Below are 22,302 nucleotides of genomic sequence, written 5' to 3'. Positions count from 1 at the left end.
AAATCTAATAATCTTACACAGAAGACGGAACCCCCCTATACGTGATCATCCCCCTCCATCAATAATTACTATAGGTGAGTTGTGTCACTGGTAGCACTAAGTGCCAGCTCCTAGCAGGGTTGGCCTGGTGCTGGGGAGAATACTTATTGGTGATGGTTCTGTGGGGTTTTATTCCAGTGACCAGACCATTCGTTATAACGAAAATCTTCCTATGCATTTGTGTTCATGTGCTATATTTTATGCGTGGTGTTTGTATTTGTAAAGTAACACGAGGAAACGTCAGCCATAGCTCACCTATTCAAACATCAGCACAATACCATCCTACTTCTCTTCTATGCTGTCATAGTACAGAGGCCCCAGGATGGCAGATAAATCTATGAGCGCTGGGAACCGATGAGCTATGGCTAACCTTTGCTTTGGTGTGCAAACCCAAACTGCCCCCCGCCTTCACCCACTAGATGGCACCATAAGCGGTTTGCTTCTGCCTAAAAACTGCCCTCCTATTGCTACTGGGTGCCGCCATAGGTTCACAGGAGTTAGGCTACTCCAGGCCAGACCTCAAGATAGCCAAAGATGCTGAACCCAAAAGAATACAAGAGGAAGGGAGCTTATCTCGGCTGCTTTATCTGTTCACCCCACAACATCATGCTTTCCTTGCTTCTGTACTGCTCTATTATTCCGCTTGAAGCAAAGTGAAATAACCAGCGCTATGTGAAAGAACAATCATGTGATTCACTCCCTGTTTTTATATGACAGTGCTGGCTTCTCCTCATTAGGATAACCTCATTGAATGGTAAAAAGTCATAACCTTGTGAAAGCTCTGACTATCTGGTTTGGAATTAGACCCGGCTTTCTTTCCTGGGTCCTAGCCATGGAGGGTGCTGCTGAGGTAAGGGGGAGCTAGGTAACCCTTTCAATTTGGTTCATTTACTATAACAAAACTCCATCACTTTCCCATAGATTAGAATATCATTTAACAGCACTTTCTCTCTACTTCACTGCTCCCGCAATCCACTCTGGGTAAGCTAGTGTTGAAGTATAAAAAGTTGGGTGATCATACCACTATTTTCCCGGCTTCTAATGTCACATGGGAAGGGCCACATGCTCCTCATATCCAAATGTGTGTGCAGCAGAATGAGGGATAAAAGATGTTATGCATTGGCTAAGGGTAGGTATTCTCCAGCCAATGTTATTTGCACTAATTGACAAAAAGACATTGTGATTAATGGTAATGATAACTTCCCTTACACATACTGGCTGCACTTTGTATCATCTTCCTGTGGAAGTCCCTGACACATATAATATAATTAGATACGCATTCCTTGGTATGTATGAGTTTGTATATATCTATCTATCACGTGTGTGGAGTTTGGATCTGCGGAGAACTCGGTTACTTATAAAACCTGCTTATTATCTGCAACCTGTTCAGCCGGTTACTTCCTACTTGTGACCTCAGTGTCTTGTGACCCGAGTGATGTCAGCGCTACACCTTGTGCCAGCTCTATAAAGAGAGAACGCTGCATAGCAGGTTAGCAGGCTCCGAGGTACGGCAGGGATTAGGTGAGTGCTATTATATTTCCTACACTCTTACCAGAGATATACTGCTTCTATTCTATGCTTACATAGCTTCCCTGTGCATGCTGGTACTTGTAGTACTACAGGAGAAGCAGAGAGGCATTGCTTGGTTGTAATATTAGGAATATTTGTCTTTCCGCTAATGTTTTCAAGGATTGGATTGGCGTACTGGAACTTGTAATTTTCTTATAGCCAGGTGTAGTGTAAGGGACATTTTCTTTAAAAATCCAAATTATTTATTTACAGTCCTGTTGTTGTTGGTAAAAGTTAAATATATCTTTGTGTGGCCATCAGAGAAAATTGTAGGGAAACATTTTTAATGCAGGAATATAGAAGAGAGAGCTGGGAACAAGGTACGTAGGGACAGAATTCAGTATCGGTCTGTTTGTAATGGATACAAAGTCAGGTCTATTCATTTTGCATACTTGTCTTTTCACAACAAGATTTGTTTTAGCAGAAAATTAGGTTCATTCTGTTATCATGTGGGTAAGCCAATGCTCTCAACCTTTTTCACATAGGTAACCCAAAAAATAACATCCCGGGAACTACTTCTATAAATCCTATATTCACAGATCACAGTACATTAGCATGGTGGTCAGTAGGAAGAATTCCTCTTACATTGCTGGTCAGTGATAACAATGTCACCTTACCATCATTGGTGTCACTTAAACTGACCTGAAAGGCACAAACTGCCCATTGCTCAAGGAACCCCGGCAACCTCCGGAGGAACCCCGGCTGAGAGTTTCTTGTTTAGGGTAAAATAAAAAGTTATGCAAGATAATTCTGCAGCCCTCCTGCTCCATAATCATTCCTGGTTCTTTGATCACTTCCCTATTTCTCTGTTCCTCACCCTTCATGGAAACTTCTCACCTAGAATCCAATATACCAACAAATCAAACTGGGGCATTTGAACGCTTTCACATTGTTAGATTTTAAAAATCATTAAGTAAGTCCATAATAAGGGTTCCTCTATGGTAATAATTTATTATTAAATATAAATCATTAAATATGTCCATAATAAAGGTTCCACTACTGTAATAATTTTACAGTAGAAAAATATATGGGCCCCAAACAAGACAGTAGTTTAGGAACAATTATTATTTCATTGTAACAAACCAAAACTTCTCTTATACTGTTAAAAAAACATAAAACTTTTGTTTTATTGTTACAAATACAATAAAAAAAACACTGATATACATTAAAACATCATACAATCATACATATAGCAATATTAAGAATGTGTTTTGTTTCTAGGATGGTTCATATACATAAAGCATCCCTTCACCATATTTTAAATGGGTGGAAAGACCTCTTCTTTAGACCAAAATCAAAATATATACTCAAGAATAATAAAATAGAATATGTAATAATTAGCATTTGTAGCACATTATTTAATTGAAATGAATACAAAAAATATATATATATATATCACATTTGGTTCCTTATTTCCTCATATTTCAATGCCAAAAGTATTGTCAAGATTATAAAGAAAAACATACCAATGAGAGTTGAGAATACACATCATTCTTCCATCCAAGTAGGTGTAGGTAAGCTTTTGTCACATTCACATTTCTTGTTCCTTTTAGCGTTCAGATTTTCCCCAAACTTTTTCGTCTGCTTTTTCCTTTTTTTCTTTTAGTCAGCACTTTGCAAACTTTCTGGACTTTTTTTTAGGATTTCACTTATGCTACTTTTCTACCTACCATAGACTTCACTTTCTGCATTCTTACAGTTCTCTTGTGTTTCTTCCTTTTCCCTGGGGCCTGAACATATAATGTGGGGAAATCACCTTCTCTCCTCTTCCTATCTGTGTCTCATGTAGAAGAATTTCCTTTCTGTCACACGGGTCCAACAAGTTCCATTGTCAGACCATTCATCACCAGCTGGAAGATTTCTCCGCCATTCTTGTTCTAAATAAAATTAAATTTTGAGTTCCCATCACGTTCTGTTTTGCCAATGGTCACCCAGACAAATAGAAACAGGGAATCTCCCCTTGTAGGGATTGTTGTTCTCCTTATGTTTGGAGCTTACTTTTGCATGTTATTTATTACAGATTAACTCTTTCAAAGAACTCCACTTTTCTTGATGTTATATTTTAGTAAATCCCCCTAAGTCACAGTGCACCTCACCTCGGGTAATACTTACCTTCCTTCCGACCCGCTGCTTTCCAGCCCCCTCGTTTTACACTATACAGTTAGGTCCATAAATATTTGGACCGAGACAACTTTTTTCTAATTTTGGTTCTGTACATTACCACAAATAATTTTAAATGAAACAACTCAGATGCAGTTGAACTGCAGACTTTCAGCTTTAATGCTAAAGCCTTTTTTTACACAATCCAGGGTTGCTTTGGCTATATGTTTTGGGTCATTGTCCATCTGTATTATGAAACGCCTTCCAATCAATGTGACTGCATTTAGCTGGATTTGAGCAGACAGTATGTCTCTGAACACCTCAGAATTCATTCGGCTGCTTCTGTCCTGTGTCACATCATGGATAAACACTAGTGTCCCAGTGCCATGGCAGCCATGTACGCCCAAGCCATCACACTGCCTCCGCCATGTTTTACAGATAATGTGCTATGCTTTGGATCATGAGCTGTTCCACGCCTTCTTCTTTTTTCTTGCCATCATTCTGGTAAAGGTTGATCTTGGTTTCATCTGTCCAAAGAATGTTTTTCCAGAACTGTGCTGGCTTTTTTAGATGTTTTTCTAGCAAAGTCCAATCTCGCCTTTCTATTCTTGAGGCTTATGAGTGTCTTGCACCTTGCAGTGCACCCTCTGTATTTACTTTCATGCAGTCTTCTCTTTATGGTAGACTTGGATATCGATACGCCTACTTCCTGGAGAGTGCTGTTCACTTGGTTGGCTGTTGTGAAGGGTTTCTCTTCACCATGGAAATGATTCTGCCATCATCCACCACTGGTGTCTTCCATGGACGTCCAGGTCTTTTGGCGTTGCTGAGTTCACCAGTGCTTTGTTTCTTTCTCATGATGTACCAACCTATAAACTTTGCCACTCCTAATATTGTAGCAATTTCTCGGATGGGTTTTTTCTGTTTTTGGAGCGTAAGGATGGCTTGTGTCACCTGAATGGAGAACTCCCCATGTTGTCTGTTCACAGCAAAACCTTCCACATACATGCACCCCCTCAAATCAACTCCAGGCCTGATATCTGCTTATTTGATAATGACATAACGAAGGAATTGCCCATGAAATAGGCTTTGGGACAATTGTCAAATTACTTTTGAGCCCCTGAAATGAAGTGATTGTGTAAAATAAGACTTTATGTCCTCACATTTTTTTGCAATGTTTTTGTTCAACCCACTGAATTAAAGCTGAAAGTCTGCAGTCCATTTGAGTTGTTTCATTTAAAATTTATTGTGGTAATGTACAGAACCAAAACTAGAAACAAGTTGTGTGGACCTCACTGTATATATGGCTACGTAAATTCCTTGCATGGTGGCTTCCATTACTCCCTAAGACGGCTCACCCATAGCAATGATTTTCATTATCCCTTTTCCACCAACATTTCCCTAATTCTTGTTCTTACTATAAACTTATCCACAACATAATATCTGATGCCAAATCTCTCCTGCAACCATTTTATCATTACATTGTAGACTCTTGTTCTGTTACTTCTCCAGAGATTATGATTTCCTATAACAATTCTAAATAAAAATGTAATGTAATAGTTTTCATTCAGTTTAATGGACGGGATGATGAGATGGAGGGACTGTGGAATATTTGTGGTTTAGGAGGAAGTACTTTTGTTTTTTTTGCACAGCATTTTTGTGTAATAGAGCAACACAAGTCTTTGTCATATTCTCCTTTTATGTTACAATAAAAGTTTCCATTGAATGGTTAGGTTGCTTTTACAACGGATTGTTATTTATAGCATTCTGACAAACTTGCACTCCTGTGACTTAATCAGACAAATATGATCCCTAGGACAGAACGTCAATATTGTCCCTGTCACAGGTCCACACACCCAACGGTGACTCTCCCCATGAAGAGGAATCACTCCGTAATAAGCAGCCATTTTGTGACTCAGCCATGTTTGATTACGGTTAACTTGCTTCTAGTTGAAAAACCTGCTCGGCGTGTGAAAACTTGCCAGGAACTAACTACATAATTTATTTATAAATGTCTTGAAACCTAAGCTTGTTATGTATAGGTGGATTTAGATAGTTGCCATAGGTGCTTGTCCTCTGTTATTATATAATGCAGAGATGTCCAGAATATTATAAATATATAAGAGGTGCTCCAGGTAATGCGGTTATACATTGTAATTAAGCAAAGAACTTTATTGCTACTGATCAGATGATAGTAAATCCTAAAAGTTTGGAGTGGTTTCGGTAACAGGAAGTGACAGGAATCTTCCAACAGAAGTCGGTGACTATTTACTTCCTTTGGAGAGATTTGCTCTAATTCCTGTTGTGGCTGTGGCAAAACCAAAATAACAAAACCAACAAGGGTCATAGCCATTCCTCCAATTCAAAAGGAAACAAAAATCCGTTTTGGCTTTTTCTCCACTTTAAGGATCATTTATCTGAAGACCAGAGGGTTACCAGTCACTGGGAAATTTATTATACATCCAAGGCAAGTGAATTATACATACATCTAAGCATGGCTGAGAAGAGCTATAACCCCATAGCTATATACATATAAATATTACATTTAAAGCAAGCCATGTTCACCTATTGGGATAAGCAATATGGTGGCTTTTTAGTCCTTTATTGGTATTGATATTACAAGCACCATTCAGTTCTAGTAGACAATCTTTGTTTCTTTGTACAGTATTCTCCCCAGAAATTTGTTACAGCCGGGTGAGAAGAAGCTGTAGGTTGGGGGCACCCAACTTTTTAGTAATCACCCAAAAACAGCTGGGCGGTTACTGAAAAGTGCCGGGTAGTGCGCCCAACTAAAAGGGGCCGGGGAGAACGCTGTTCCATCTTCATATCAAACAGCTGATTAAAGCCAGGAACCTTTCTGCTGTCATGATTGTAAGTCAGAGACCATGTAATCAGGGAAAAAGGTGTTTTGTTTTCTGATTCTAAGCATGTCATAAATTTATAATAAGAAGTGTGCAACCTAATGAAAACTCCACTTTAAGATAAGTGTATTCTCTTGAGGAAGGCTTTCCCTGAAGCAGCAGTTTGTATTGAAACAAAAGTGCAAAAACAAAGTATATTTAATTGATTCGCAATCATAACCCAGGCTTTGTTGTTTTTAGGTTTTGCAGATACTGAACTCCGGCTACAATGTCTCTTTACCCATCACTAGAGGATCTGAAAGTGGACCGAGCCATGCAGGTGAGTTCTCTGTCCTTCCAGAATATCATATTATTCTTACTGTACTATTTGCTATGTATAAATGTATTTGTGAATATAATGTCTTTAGGTGAACGTGTATATTCTATACTGGATATTAAACATCCAGTTCATATACCTTGTTACATTCTACCCCAACGCCCACATCAAACCAAGATTATTCTAGACACAAGTGTGTTCATGTTCCTAAGCGTACATATCTCCCTTCCTATTGTGTGAGACTCCCCCCACCTCCTAGATTGTAAGCTCTTCGGGCAAGGGTCCTTCCCTCCTCCTGTGTCACTGTCTGTATCTGTCTGTCATTTGCTACCCCTATTTAATGTACAGCGTGTAATATATTAAATCCTGTTTATTAATAATAATCAATCCCTCTGTCTGTGAGTTCTCAGCAGAACATTTCTTCATATTTCTGACCTGTTACAGAAACACTAAACTCAGGCTTAGTCCTGGCTTATATCTCTAGCTGTTCATGTTCTCATAGAAGATGTGATTCTGATGGATATGTGTTAGCAGAGAGCGGATAGAATTCTGGACTGTCCTCTCTGCTATCATTGCTGTATTGTCTGTACAGCGCTGCGTAATATGTTTGCGCTATAAAAATCCTGTTTAACCCCCCTAGCCGTCTGTTTCTGGACGTATTTCCATGCAAAAAGCGGTACAAGTTTTTGCATGGAAATTTATTTTACATTTTAGACCTATAATTCCTAGGCATAACTCATTGACACATGTCTAATAGCTAATAAAACTAAATAAAATAATAATAAAACTTAATAAAAAAAAAAAAAATCTGTTTAAAAAAAAAATGTATACTGTAATATACCTGTACAGCAGCATAGCAGCATATATATATATATATATATATATATATATATTAAATGAATATTTCTTTGTATTGGACTCAATACAACTATTTTGTATTGAATCAAATACAAAACTATTTGAACTTCATGCCACTAAGTCCCGGCCGCACCGACGCATGCACTGACGTCACAGGGAATCCCCATAGGACGTCTCTGCACTTTGCGGCTGGACATCGGAGGAGGCAGACGTGTCCCTAAGACCTGCGGAGACCAGCAGGACGCCGGGGTACAGTGACAAAAGAAGGTAAGAGGGTTTTTATTCTGCTTTTAGGTACCCCGAGTCAGATTTGAGATTACCGTTAGGGGGTTAATAATAATTGCCTGCAGGACCATCAGTTTTTTTTTAGTTCTGAGGATGGGACCTCTGTGGACATCCAGACATTATTTGTCTCTATAAGTGATGTACTTTTCCCACACACTTAGATTGAAAACTAATAGAAAGAGCAGAAAACTTGTGCATGTTGCATTTTTTTAAACAGAACTCACAGCAATGCATGGCAGTGCAAATTCATTCCTCTGCAATACATTGGTAAGGATCGCTAGGATGGCAACCAACAGATGTAACGTGTATTTGTGTGAGTTCTGTATAAAATGTGTTTCTGCAATACATTAGTAAGAATGAGCCATTGATGGCCCCTCTGATTGATTTCATTTGCCTGACAACCTTTCAACCTTCCCATACCTGTCAAGTTTTCCATAAAGTACATCAGTTCCTAATCTTATTAGTGAGAATGTTATAAGCGTGGGTACTATACTGGAGGTTCTTCCATATTTGATGACAGACTGGGTGGTTCATGCAGCAAGCTGAATCACTTGGGGAATGTTTTAGCGGCATAGAGTCCTCCTCTAATAAACTCGGGAACCCCAGCATTATATTCCATGTTACACATTCTGCTGCATGCATGGAGGGTGTCCATAGGTACACTAATCCCTTTGGCCTATCAGAGGTCTCCTTTCCACTTATTTTTAGCCGTATTATGGTTCAATGTATAGCAGCTGGTCTTTCCGACCTGTGTTATAAGTGGATGACTTTTAGTGGCTCCTTACCGCAGCTTTCCTTAGATGAAAGTTAGAGCTGACCTACAGCTACAGAATCCAGTCCTGCCATAGACATGTAACAATATCAATATTATAATAGATCCACTTCATTGCTGTTTGTCTTGCGGTGGACACATCATGCTTTGCTGGTTTTTAGTCACAACACAGGAGAGAATAGGATAGAAATCCATCTATTAGTCTGCAAAATGTCAGGACGATCAGTAAGCTCCCCTAAGCCTCACGTGTCAGTACACACACACTGATAACAAGCAGGACACATCCAGCAGTATTTGTTGTTTCTACATGTCTTTAGTGTCATTTTTGGCTTTCTTGGTTTTGTTAATACAAGGAAACATGTACAGCGGTGACACTTTATGTTTACCTAAAGTCACACGTGTCACCCTACTGTTTTCCTTCCCACCAGTCAGTGGCATTCTGTGCCACGTGAATTCTTCACACCTTAGCATGCCAATCTCGTATGCAAACTCACGTGAAATAACAGAATAATGATTCATAAAAAAACCCAGAATGATTCACCCGTAGAACACAACTGGAAGTGTCATTATCTTGAGGTCACAATGAAATAGCAAATTCACATTGTTACAAATGTCTACATTCACCACAATCTTCCTCTTCCAGGCCCAGGCTCAGTCTACACAAGCAATTTCCAGACCACCACCGGCTCTCATGCCAGCGTCTGCCCAATCTTCTGTTCCAGCATCTGCCCCGGGTAAGTAGTAACTCCGTGTGTAGGGGGTAATGAAATCATTCCTGAGGTTTATTATAACTTTATAACTTTTATATTAACCACATATAACTATATTTATTATAACTTCCAGGAAAAGGGCACAATGGTAAACATGTCATTCTTTTCTTTTGTTTTTCCGTGTGATCTGTAACTGTACATGAAAGTCAGGACACATTGGTATAGTCTGATCCCATAGCTATATAAAGGTCCATGGAATTATTACATTCTGCACACATGCCCCTTGTCCTAGCTGTTTAGATCCTTGGAGATAATGATGATGAAATAAAATGGTGATGTATCAAAAAGAGCATGCATGCTTCTGTAACGTCTAAACCTTCCAAAACATCAGATTGTTCCGGTACCTGCTGGTGGAAGAAATAATAATGATTTACCTTGTAATAGATTTGTAATGGAGGTGAATCGGCTATCCTTCAGACTCCATTCCTGATCTGGGATGCCTTTGGTCCACCAGACAAGCAAACGCAGTAACTGTTCAATTCTGGCTCTGTATTGACTTTCTGCTCACCTTGGAGTTAGTATAATTGAAGCGTCACGGTTTGCTGCATTTACTCATAAACTCCAAAGTACCATACAGACCCCATTGATAAGAGTGACCATTTATTTGTGCTGGTTTATAGGATTTTTCTCTCTTTTGGCTGCTGCCAATATTCATGCATAGAACACTTTTGCCTGTGCCTTGGTGTCAGACCCTTCATCTAAGCAGATTATAACACATCTGATATTTGAGGGATATATCCTCTTTGGATTTCGTCATGCAAGACACCAGAGTATGGAAAACACAAATTGTTTCCCCAGCGGAAAACAAAGTGATAGAGGGAATCATTTGGAATATCACATTGTGTTTTATTCTGCACTATTTCTCGGGTGGCTCACAGACCTACTAAGTTCAGATTTGGATAGAAGTCTAGAAGCTCCAGGTCATCTCTGTCCTCTAATATCCCTTCCTTGGCATCTATCTGTAGCCCAACTGCCTTTAGTGAAGGAAATGTGAACTTCTAGCTGTAGTTGGGTTACTATATACCCAATATTGGCAGAGCTGTTTTATTGATGGTGTCCCCACACCTCCGCTGTCTTATTAATATTATAGAATATATATATAGGGCCAACATATTACACAAGGCCTTTTGTTGTATAACTTCTCTTAGATTCTACTCAAACTTTTTTGTTCCTTTGTAGATCTTCCCAGGTTTTCCAGAGCTCAGAGGCCCTCAGCAAGGTTGCTTTCTTGCCCTGCCCTTTGTTTTTCCCCTATTCGAAGGCAAATACACCATATTATGTGTATTTTTATGTTTTAAGAGCTTTTCCTTCCCTTAATGTGTTTCTAGTCCAATAAAATCTAGAATGTAAGCTAACTATTCTTTTAAATCTGATTCTTCCATTTGCTGGATACTTAGTTGGGCTCTGCTTAATTGGGTGTGTGGGGTTCATTGCATGGGACCTTTAGGCACTGGTTGCTGCCTTGTGGCTTCTCCAGACCAATGGTGATAAGTTAGTTAGCTGCAGGGTACTTTCTGGGTCCTGAGCTTTCACCATTGCATGGTTGTTGCCCTGTTTCAGAGTGTGCATGGCTTGGGAGCTCCCCAATCTCAGCCTGAATGCCCAGATACTGTTGGTGGTTGCATGTTCCAGTTTCCATTCCTTGGGCTGGTGATCCCTAGAATGCCGGAAGCCCTGCCCTAATCAATGCCCACTTTATGGCTAAGGTGTTGCTCTGGGAGGTTCACTCACCTGTGGTTCGGTCTCCTTGGTGCCCTTTACGTTATGTTCTTGCTCTAGGGTTTTCATATCTAGGCTTGCTTGTTGAATGATCCCTTCCTTGGGCTTTGAAAGCTGGAATGATTTATTTCACCACTTTTTCACCTTAGTCCTGTGAATCCTCACTGGTCTTCTGGTCACCTTGGAACGTAGGAGCGGATCAATGGATCCTTGTGAGGATTCCCTCCGGTTTTTGTCTTTGCAGTCCCTGACTTAAGCCCACCGAGATCCCAATATACATTCTCCTTGGGGGCACTTGTAGTTGACTGGTTCCCCTTTTTTCCATTTAGCTGATACCTTTTTGGGAACGATAGGTTAGAACATTTTCCTTCCCTTGTTCATTTGGCCCTTATTGGTATTTTGCCCTTGTAGTCATTACTTTCCTATATTGTCAGCTGTTTGATTCCTGCTCACTCCATGGGCCAGACTATCATTGTGGCTCTGTGTCTGGGCCACGCTTTGCCCATTCTGTAGCACGCTGAGATCTGTTTTTAATCTCCAAGTTCTCTTGATGGGTTGCTCTGTAGGCATCCCTGGACAGTTTTTAGTTCCTGGTTGCTTGCCAGTCCCCTCCCTTCCATTCTTTACACTGCGTTTGGATATTCCAACATTTCATGAAGCCTGTGTTTCTCATGGACAAACATCATTTTAATAAGAATTTACTGTAAACTCCTTTTATTGATGTTTAGGCATTCGGGTCCCTTTATTCTGCTTAAAGTTTTCTTTTATTACTTCTTACTACTAATTGATGCATTGTGGGATTGAGAAGGATTATTCTAGGCGGTGCCTGGTTCCCCCTAGTGGTGGTAGTATGAACCTACAGTTCCAAACCCAAAATTCTTGGACCCAGGTCCTGCTCCTCTCTGTGCATAGACTTGCCTTCAGTCCTGAGAGGAATGGATTCTCTTGGGCTGCTCCATTCTTTTTGGTTGCTGAAGTCAAATCCTCCTCAAAGTGACAATATGACCTAAAGGATTTTACAGCACATTCATAGAGAAATCTCCTTATTGCAGAGAGCATTATACAGAAATCAGATTTCCCTTTTTATTCAGACGGATATGCAAGAAACATCTAATTTTGCTTGTGGTTGTCTAATATTGCAGATAAATTCCTGCAGCTCACCCAGATTAGAATATGTGACACAAATGTCTGTATATACAATATTCCATCCTGATACCACATTCCACATGTTTTCATTTCCACAGAAGAAAAGTCCAACTTTACTGACAGTAACATTATCATTTGCTATGTTTTAGGTTTATACCCAAATCTGTCTGATCTGAACAATTACATGGGCCTGTCACTGTCCGAGGAGGAGCTGCAGCTTAATCTGGCACTGGTTCCATCAGGAGGCAATGTAAGTAATAAATGATAATGCTTTACTTACCCCCAGCTGTATATGTGGTGCACATACGTGTGCTAGGGAACTGCTAGATTTGGACTTTGCTTTAATAAAAATAAATAGATAAGTCCTCAGTCACATTTTTTTTTTTTTTGTAATAATTGACAATTTCAACTTCTGAAATAGGAGAACCAGCAGGTTAGTGTTTGAGCTGCAGTTATAGCCCAGAGGGTAAGAGCTATGGATGGCCTACTGCAGGCTGTGAGTTCAAATCCTGATTAAGGCTGCTGTGCTCATTGCTCCATGTCCGAGGTGCTGAGTAGTGTTGGGAGTATGGTAAGTATCTATACACAGAGTGCTGCCTAACAATGGTGGTGGGTGTCTACGGTGATGTGCACTGCCCCTCAGGATGTGTCCCATGTGCAGTGCCACAACTTACCTGTATCAGCCCCACTAGAGCAAATACTATATAGGTGATGTAAGAAATGAAAAGAATCTAAATTTAATAAAAGTTTTGTATAAATAATATATAACAGGCTGCCATGATGACAGCCTGTTGATATTATTGTTAGTAGTATTTGTCAAAGGATCTATGACGACGAGATACCCCACACTTTGTTACAGGCCTGTGGGTAGCCTGGGACTGGAGCGATCTGGGAGGGTTGTCCATGGCCTCTCAGCTTTCACTCAAGGAATTGAGGTCAAGGCCATAGCACTTTCTGGCAGCTGCGCTCATGATCCACATTGTTTTCTTCAATACGCCCTCGGGGTCTATAGTGCTTTCTTGGATTCGCCCTCGGGGTCTACAGCACTCATGGAATTGTGCTCACTGTCTGCAGCACTTTGGTGGATTTGAACTCAGATCTACCAGACCCGGGACCAACGCTCTGGACTGACACTCTTATCCACTGAGCTACTCGTCTTCGCTCAGGATTTGTAGTGTTCGTTCTTCTATTTCAGCAGTAATAAGACTTTGCAAATCTTAAAGCAAGACTTCTTAGGAATCGAACCTGCAACCCTGAAAAAATATTTAGGAGTTCCTAGGGCAGCCAATAAACTAATGTACTATAGAGGAAGCTGTTTCTTTATTCGGCAGTCAGTCCTTTGACCATGAACATTTAAGAATTTAAGACGTAAATGATATGTGGCCCTCAAGTGAATTAAATAGATGAACTGTGATTGCGACTCCATGAGTGTCAGCAAATTAAATCAGTGATTGCTTTAGGATTTGAACCGATGACTTAAGAAAGATCTCTTATATTAAAAACTGCATGTTGGACCCCTACACCAGAATGCAAACAGAGCTTAAGTTACGAGCAGGGAGCCCTTTAAATATAAAAAAACTTAGTAAAACATGAGAGTAAATGAAATGCGACCTTAAATAGATGATTAGTGATTGTGACTCCTTGTTTGTCAGCAAATGAAATCAGTAATTGCTTCAGAGCCAAATAGAGACACAGGGATTTGAACCGGTAATTTAACAAAGATCTATTACTATCAAATATTGCATGCTGGACCCCTACACCAGAGTACAAGTACAACCGGAGGCTTTAGCAGGGAGCCCTTTAAATATTAAAACAGTAAATAGTGAAGGCAAGCTTTTTTAGATGATCAGTGATTGTGATCTACAAGGTGATACCTCGAGAGTCAGCAAACAAAAATGAATCAATGATTTCTTCAGAATCAAATAGAGATATCGGGATTTGATCCGGTGACTTAGGAAACATAAAGCACATTAGAGGTGGTATTCTAGACCTCTTCACCAAATTACAAAGCACAGACATTTGTTTAGCAGGGAGCCCCTTAATCATGAAAACTTAGTAAATCGAAACTAAATAAAAGCTGATCTGTCACAAATTAAAATGCTCCGTTACATAGATGTGATACAGAATTTGTAATGAGCCGGTAAACAATGACACTTGATGTGTTTTGGTTGCGGGGTTGATTTGTTATTCCTTTGCCTATTGGGACTTTGTATGTAAACCGCAATCACCGACTTCCAGTATTTAATCATCAGTGCCGGTTCATGGAGGTTGTGTTCATTTTCAGTTGGAAAGGGAAATTAATTGGTTGGGATTTGAACCTGCAGCACTAAAGAGAACTTTACCAGGTTACTAAACCATTAGGCCATGCATCTTTATAGTACAAGATTATAATAAATGTGATGTGTGATGTCACAGAGGGAAAGCTTTGTGATCATAGATGAGCTGTCGTCTCATTGGCCACTCAGGACTGTGATTGCAGGGTGTGATGTCCTGGGTAGTGATATATGTATGTATCTATATAGAGATAGGGAACAAGTGTTTCGTTTGTATGATTATTAATTAATTGTCTGCCAATCTCCTAGGGTTGTGGGCATAAACCCAGCCCCACCTGTCCATTGGTGGATCCCGTACTATAAAACACCACATTTGGGAGAACCGATGTTGAATTCTGGACACAAACCCAGCGCTGGGAGCTCTTATGCTTTGTGCTGTCCCAGCCTTTTACATGGAGATGACACAAAGCAGGATCACATTAAAGACTTTTCCACAAAAAAATACAATTTGGAAATTACCCATTTTAATTCATTTTATTTTACCAACATGATTTATTAAAGCTACATACACGTCAGAGAATCGTCTCCCAAGATGAACAATCATACCTGCTCATGTGTGTATAGCGATCTACTGACGTCCTTCATTAATCTGCCCTGACTGATTAATGAACGACCAATCGGGAACAACCTACCACGTCCTCCTTACTTGTGTCTCTGTCACTGGGAACAATCATGAAATATCGCTTCCAGTCACAGAGATCTGATATCTGTGAGGAGTCTAAGATTTTGCCATGACTTATTTATGAGCAAAAGTAATTGGACATCCAGGTTCCTGTGGGGAACAAACAGGAAGTCATAAACTAAAGCACCTGAAGACACTCCCTCCTGCCCACCTATGAGCAGATTTGTTTGTCTGTCAGTTTCCAATTCTCTTCAAAATGTCCACCAGTACTGCAGCGAAGAGCGATACGCCCGTACCTGACTGACAATACTCAGCTTCACCTAATGTTCTAGTTTCAGCCAATCAGATGGCTGGTCCAACTGGTTGTAAATATTGCTTTCTGAGGCTTCCTTCCCACTAGCATGTTGCCTTGCATTATACTACAATGTCCCTGGCTGTCTGTTGTGATGCCCATTTATTATAATGATGCACAAAATGGACAGAAATGCAGCAGTGTGGTATAAAAATGCATTGCAGTACAACACTTAAGTGTGAACAAAGCCTTATTGTTACAGTTGTATCACCCTTCTAATATGCTTTGCAAAGACAGAATATTAAATGTGTGAAAGCTGACAAATCTCTGTATGTTCAACAATCAGCCAAACAGGTGGATGGGCTGAAGAAACAGGAAGTGAGATTCATTGCATGCTGGGACTTGATGAGCACTTCCTGTCATTTCCACAGGTGGTCACATGTTTGTACAGTAACACACCGCCATATCAGTAGATGCATCAGAATTTAATAGGCAGACCATGGCTAAATGTGTGGTTAAAAAACAAACATCTCCAATAAAATGAAATGTAACAAATATTTGTTCTGCTCTTGTACATTTATGTTATTCTTCCGTTTTATTTCCCCTGCGCGGTATTCAGTCCAGGCAGTACAGAAAACAGCAGGGGGAAGGTTTAGGGAAGCATGGAACTCACTCCTCTTGTTCCTGGGTCAGTGCTGGGATTTGGATCCTCACATTCCAACTAGCAGCAATTTTCTGTCATAAAATCAGAAAATATTTTGTTGCCTGGCATCCATAAGGTCACAGGAGAAAAAGTTCTGTCTCAACCTTCGTACCACTAGAGAATCATTGGAATTGACCTCCAGGTCTTCAGGGAACCCCTTCTATAATTTCTATATCCACAGCTCACTGTCACCTGGTGGTCAGTGGGAAGAATACCTCTTTCATTGCTGGTCAGTGGGAAGAATGTCACCCTACAGATAGCCAAAAAGATGATTGGTGTTAGTTCCTGATCTGAGAGTCACAAATTGCTCAAGGAACCCCCAGCAACCTCTGGAGTAACCCCGGGTGACAATCACTGATCTAGGTCTTTCCACATGTGTGGACATTTCCCTTTCTTTTGTACAGAACATTTACAAGAGTAGAATATTATCACCTTTTACCTAAGCAGTCTGCCCACCAGAGGGCGTAATTCTTGGCTGTTTATATTCTAACTTTACTAACAGCAGATTGGACTAAAAGTAACACTTTAAAAAAACTTTATAAGAAATCAGTGTTGGTAGAGACAGACAAGTCTGACATTGTTCATTGGAAAGTCTAATATCCAGGTTTACTTTCTGCTTTCCCAGTAAATATGATGTTGTGTGTTTGGTAAATATAAACATGTACTTTTTTTTTTTTTATTAAAATAAAAGCACAGACTAATTCTGCCAAACACACAACATCAATCTTCACATCAGCAGGAAATAAGAGAACAGAGTACAGGTCAGTGTGACTAATGTATCATCTGGTTATTGTCACAATGCCTTAGGCTGGGGTCACATGACACGCATCATATGGTACACCCAAATTTTTTGGTCGCAGAAGTCTTACACTCTCCTAGCATTGCACAATTATTGTATAGAAAGTAGAAAAAAACGAATAATTTGTTATGCTATATGTGTCCAGGTACACCCATATACGTGTTACAATGTGTACAGAATATGGTTTTCATTCCATTTCTTGGTTGGGGCTGAGATTGAATTATAAAGCACCCTGCAATGTTTCCCTCAGTCTGGTCTATGGGTTTTACCTCCAATATAAAATGGTTGTATAGCGTCACTTGTTACCACAACCCATTTGTTTGTCTTCTTCCTGTGCAGGAGGTAGCCGTCCCGAACACCATCTCTGGCGGATTGGTTGCTCCGGTCACTGGCAATGACATCGGTCTGAGACGCGCTGAAATCAAGCACGGAATTCGGGAGCTGATCTTGTGTAAGGATGAGAAAGGAAAGGTCGGCCTGAGGTTACGTGCTGTTGACAAGGTGAGCAGAAGTAATGCAAGATGCCAAAAAGAGTAAATTGTTTGGGGGATGAGGGGACTGAATTGTGCAGTTGATCCTCTCATTTCTCAGGACATGAACCCGAGTGCTTGTCGCTGCCACTCTGCAATCTGTGTAATGTAACCCAGCTGATTGGGTGAGCAGCGGAGCCCAGGGGTCCCCAAAGACTGAAGAATTATGGAGGATAGAATCCATCATACGTTAGGAAAGCTGACCCTATCAGGACAATGTCTAAGATTCTCCTCTAACACCAGATGTTAAAGCAATTGTGTGATGTTTCTTTCCAGGGAATATTTGTCCAGCTTGTCCAGGTCAACTCTCCGGCCTCTCTGGTGGGTTTACGGTTTGGAGATCAGATCCTGCAAATCAATGATCGAAACTGTGCCGGCTGGAGCACCGACAAGGCACACAAAGCTCTGAAGAAGGCTGGACAGGACCGGATCAGTATGGTTGTTAGAGATCGGTGAGTTCCCAGAGATAATCTGCAATGTAGAAGCCCCTGGGGCTGTGAGGAACCTGTACAGGATCTAAGGGGCTGAGGCAAGCAATCATTCTTAACTTACACACTGGTCACATGACAGCTACACAGGCTGCCTCCCATGTAGTCAGGCCTTTAATATTTAAACAAACTTTACTGTACAGTAAAATGACCACATCGCATTCATTCAACTTTATTAGTCACAATCCTCAGAACATATTCATGTGTCATGGGGCGTCCAGAGCAGCGCCTCTCCTGCCATTGTCTTGGAAAGATGCCGAGCTTGCAATTCCTAAGCCATGAGGCACAACTGTGACACTGACACACTGCCCTCTAATGGTGACATACATACATTGAAAGACTAGAGCAGGGGTTTCAAACTCTGGCCCGTAGGCCCAATATGGCCCACAACATTCTTTTTTTGGCGCCCAAAGGAATCCTAAATATAAACTGCAGCTGGCCCCGCAGCTACATCGAAATAACGCTGCTACTACGATTCCCGGCATCACTTGCGTCTATAGACAAGCGGGCTCTCTATGCGTGGCCCCGCATTAGACTGTTTTATAGATGTAAGTAATGCAGGGAATTGGAGTAGCAGTGCTATTTCAATCACTCATAAGATTTAACCCGCCTCAATTTTTTCAATAAAGTCCAAGGTTGGCCTGTGACTTTGTCTACGTTTTTAATTTTGGGCCACTGTGTATTTGAGTTTGACACCCCTGGACTAGAAGTAATCCTAAACAAAGTTCCTGCACCATACAGGAACATTTAGTTCCTGGTTCCTTTAAAGTGTAATGAAATAGAAATTCTAAGTGATAAAGCACCGTCATATATTTTTATTTTTTTGTCCTTACCAAATTTGGCATGATGTACAAAGAGACATTTTTTGGGTTAAGCCAATAGCACAATAGGAAGTCGGCCTATACGGATAATGTTGGCAAGTTAACATCGTCAGTGTCAGTGACAGACTTTATCCTAATTCAATGATCTCAGGTTATTATATGTCACCATATTCCTTCCCAATTTTCCTTCTATACCCGCCATATATGTGAAGATTAAACGACCCCTCCACAGAAAGACAGCTGAAGGCTGCTATAGCTGAGCTGCTGGAAGTGGAGGTGAACGGGAAGTAAAGTCAGAGAACCGATCTGCATACTTGTATATGGTCTGTGATTGAGAAAGTGTTAAAACATTCATGGAGTAGGTCCAGAGCCCCCCCCCCCCCTCCTCCCTGGAAGGTTTCATTAAAAGAGGACACTCAGCAAGACTCCCAATGTTAGAGGTTTATACACATACACACACACACACAATTTCACCTTTTGTATTCTCTTCACAGCCCATTCCAGCGCACAGTGACGCTGCAGAAAGACAGTGCCGGTCACGTTGGGTTCGTTTTCAAGAAAGGACAAATCACATCGCTGGTGAAGGACGGCTCTGCAGCCAGAAACGGCCTCCTAACCAACCATTATCTGTGCGAAGTTAATGGACAGAATGTCATTGGACTCAAGGTAGGCCGAGATCTTGTACAGCCAGTAAATTTACAAAGCAGAATGGTTCTTTCACAAAGTCTGCATGACCAGCAGAAGATGAAACATGTGCATCACACATATAAAACTGCATACGCCGTAGAAAACCCCATGGTTACAAAAATCCTCACAAGATGTAATAAATAAAGAAATGAGCTATGGGCTTTGCTGTGTAGTAACCACTAGCAACCAGCCACCTTCATTTGCTTCAGTAAATACAGAAGTTAAAGCCCTTAGCGCTTTTCATCATAACACAATTCACTTCTAATGTTTTGTTTTTATTGGAGTGAAAAGTGTTCAACTAAATAAAGCATACACAGAAAAATGCATGAAATTCTGAGCACCATCCATGTGCAAGTTTATAGTCACTTTAATAATCAGCAGAAATACAACTCCAGTATTCTGGCACAAGCAGTTCTGTTCCTTCACTGCATCCTTTACATCCATGACGGGAAGACCAATATTGTGAGTGTTTATGTACAAGCAGGCATTTTATTGTGTAAAAAACTAACAAAACTATAAAGGCGGCGTCAGCAAAAGGGTTGAAAAATAAATAAATATGATAAACAGGGATAACCAGGTGACTGAAAAGTGGACTTTCGGATATCAATATTGTAGATAAAGCTTTATTGGTAAATCTGAATTGATGACAACTTGGATGTAACAGCATTTTGTTTCTATTTCAAAGGACCGTCAGGTTGGGGATATATTAGATGCGAGTGGCCGCAGTGTGACCGTGACTGTGATCCCCAGCATTATCTTCGAACATATTATTAAAAGGTAAGAGCGAACCTTTCTATACAGAGTGTTTAACATTCACCTGTAAGGTGACAGAGCCGGGCAGTATGGTGCTGCTTCCTGCTCAGCCATGGTGTGTATGATACAACTTGCCATCCGGTATGTTACTTTGTGTGTATACCAAATACTAACATATCTGAAAATATGAAAGTTGTGGTTATGAAATGACGGCCCTAATAGCATTATAAATCTATTTTTGCAGAATGTCATCTGGTGTGATGAAGAGTTCCATGGATCACTCTGTTCCAGAAGTGTAAAGAAGCCATACACAGGGACAAAGCAGCGTACAACTTTAAAGGATAAATTCATGGTGTGGGGAGGCATAAACTTCTAAAATGCACTTTTGTATTCCTCCTGGTGGGGAAGATTTAATGGCGCACATCTTCCCAAATATAATAAAGCTGCATGTCCAACTCTAAATACTCTCATCCTGTCCCCATAGGATATCATCCTATAATGCCTACAGATCCCCCACTTGTAAATCTGTGCGTGAGTTTGCCAGGCAGTCTGCAGAAACATGTGAAAGGAAAAGTACATGGGTGAATCTACTGTTACCTATTGTATGTAGTATGAATCTTGGCAATCTCTGCTGGAGGTGGTGGTGATATGCTGTGGTTTCCACATATACAGGTGGATCAGGTCAGTGCTATACACTCATGTACATTCAGATTTACAAATGTGCTATGAGATACTCACCCCTAGTGTCATCACATCTTTCTCCAGTTTTCAATGAAAAATGTGATGATGCTGTGCAGGGCCATTTTTTTGGAATGGCACCCCAATCCCCTAAGGCACAGTACCTGTGTTGTAGCATGCTGCACTGCATGGAAGTGCATTGTGTTACAAGAAAAGCCCATTCCTGTCAAAGGAAACACTGGTGAATGCAATTCATAGATCTAAATGGGCCATAAGAAATGTTATATCTATTTTATCTACAAACTGTTAAATGAAGTGACTTGTAGATTGGGGTGTTTGTACACAACTTGCCATCCATTAACAGGGAAAGTATCCAATTAGAAGGTCATCATTCATACAATCATTCAAGCTGCATAATGTTGTCGTAAGGCTCAAATTTCCTTTTTTTAATGACAGGAACTCTTAAAGTAATATATTGTCTATAAACATGCTGTTGTGTTCTGTAAACCTTACTGTACTCTTTTTATACCGCTGTGCTGGTACATTGTCTGATGTTATAATGATTAATACTTTAATAAATAAAAAATAAGTTAAAATTTCTTATTAATGCTCTGCATCCAATGTAATATAAAAGCAGATTTTATCTACCAGTAAAATAGACAACGGATGTCTGAATGCTCCTCTACTTCTTACATCTGCAGCTACTCCAGAGGTAAAATAAAGGGAGGAGAAGATAAAGAAGTCTGCTGACAGAACAAGGGGGGATCCATAGGAACAGAAATTGCTTATACCATCAATAGTCATATACACTACAAAACACCCCATCAGTTTTATTTATTTATTTATATATATATATATATATATATATATATATGCGCTTAGAGTATAAACTACCTTCTGAAACCAGGGTTTTCCATTTGGAATCACACCAGGAATTATAATCATACAACAGCCTTGCATTTACAATATAGGTCACCTGATTTAACTATGATACCCCCAGACTTTGCAAGTATCCAATGAGTCAAATGCTGACACCCCTGCACCTGCCGTGGTTCCTCCCATCAGAATAACGAGACAAATAAGGCAAAGAGAGGAACCATGGCTTCTACAGGAGGCGCAAGAATTCTACAAGAATTCTAGAATACTTGCAATGAATAGGGA

General features: G+C 40.3%; 1 protein-coding gene across 1 annotated transcript; it reads left to right on the top strand.

Annotated features, from left to right (window-relative positions):
• Positions 1-1,478: 1,478 nt before the first annotated feature.
• Positions 1,479-21,741, top strand: SDCBP2 (syndecan binding protein 2). The gene is made up of 9 exons (XM_072414311.1): positions 1,479-1,560; positions 6,810-6,888; positions 9,444-9,534; positions 12,585-12,685; positions 17,524-17,685; positions 17,991-18,166; positions 19,518-19,689; positions 20,396-20,487; positions 20,708-21,741. The coding sequence occupies exons 2-9, from the start codon at positions 6,838-6,840 to the stop codon at positions 20,760-20,762; spliced, it is 900 nt and encodes a 299-aa protein (XP_072270412.1). The 5' UTR covers positions 1,479-1,560; positions 6,810-6,837; the 3' UTR covers positions 20,763-21,741.
• Positions 21,742-22,302: the final 561 nt, after the last annotated feature.

The sequence above is a fragment of the Pyxicephalus adspersus genome, chromosome 6 (genome assembly GCF_032062135.1).
Source record: "Pyxicephalus adspersus chromosome 6, UCB_Pads_2.0, whole genome shotgun sequence".
Taxonomy (NCBI): Eukaryota; Metazoa; Chordata; class Amphibia; order Anura; family Pyxicephalidae; genus Pyxicephalus; species Pyxicephalus adspersus.
The sequence above is the reverse complement of the archived record's forward strand: the minus strand, read 5'-3'. Positions and strand labels throughout refer to the sequence as shown.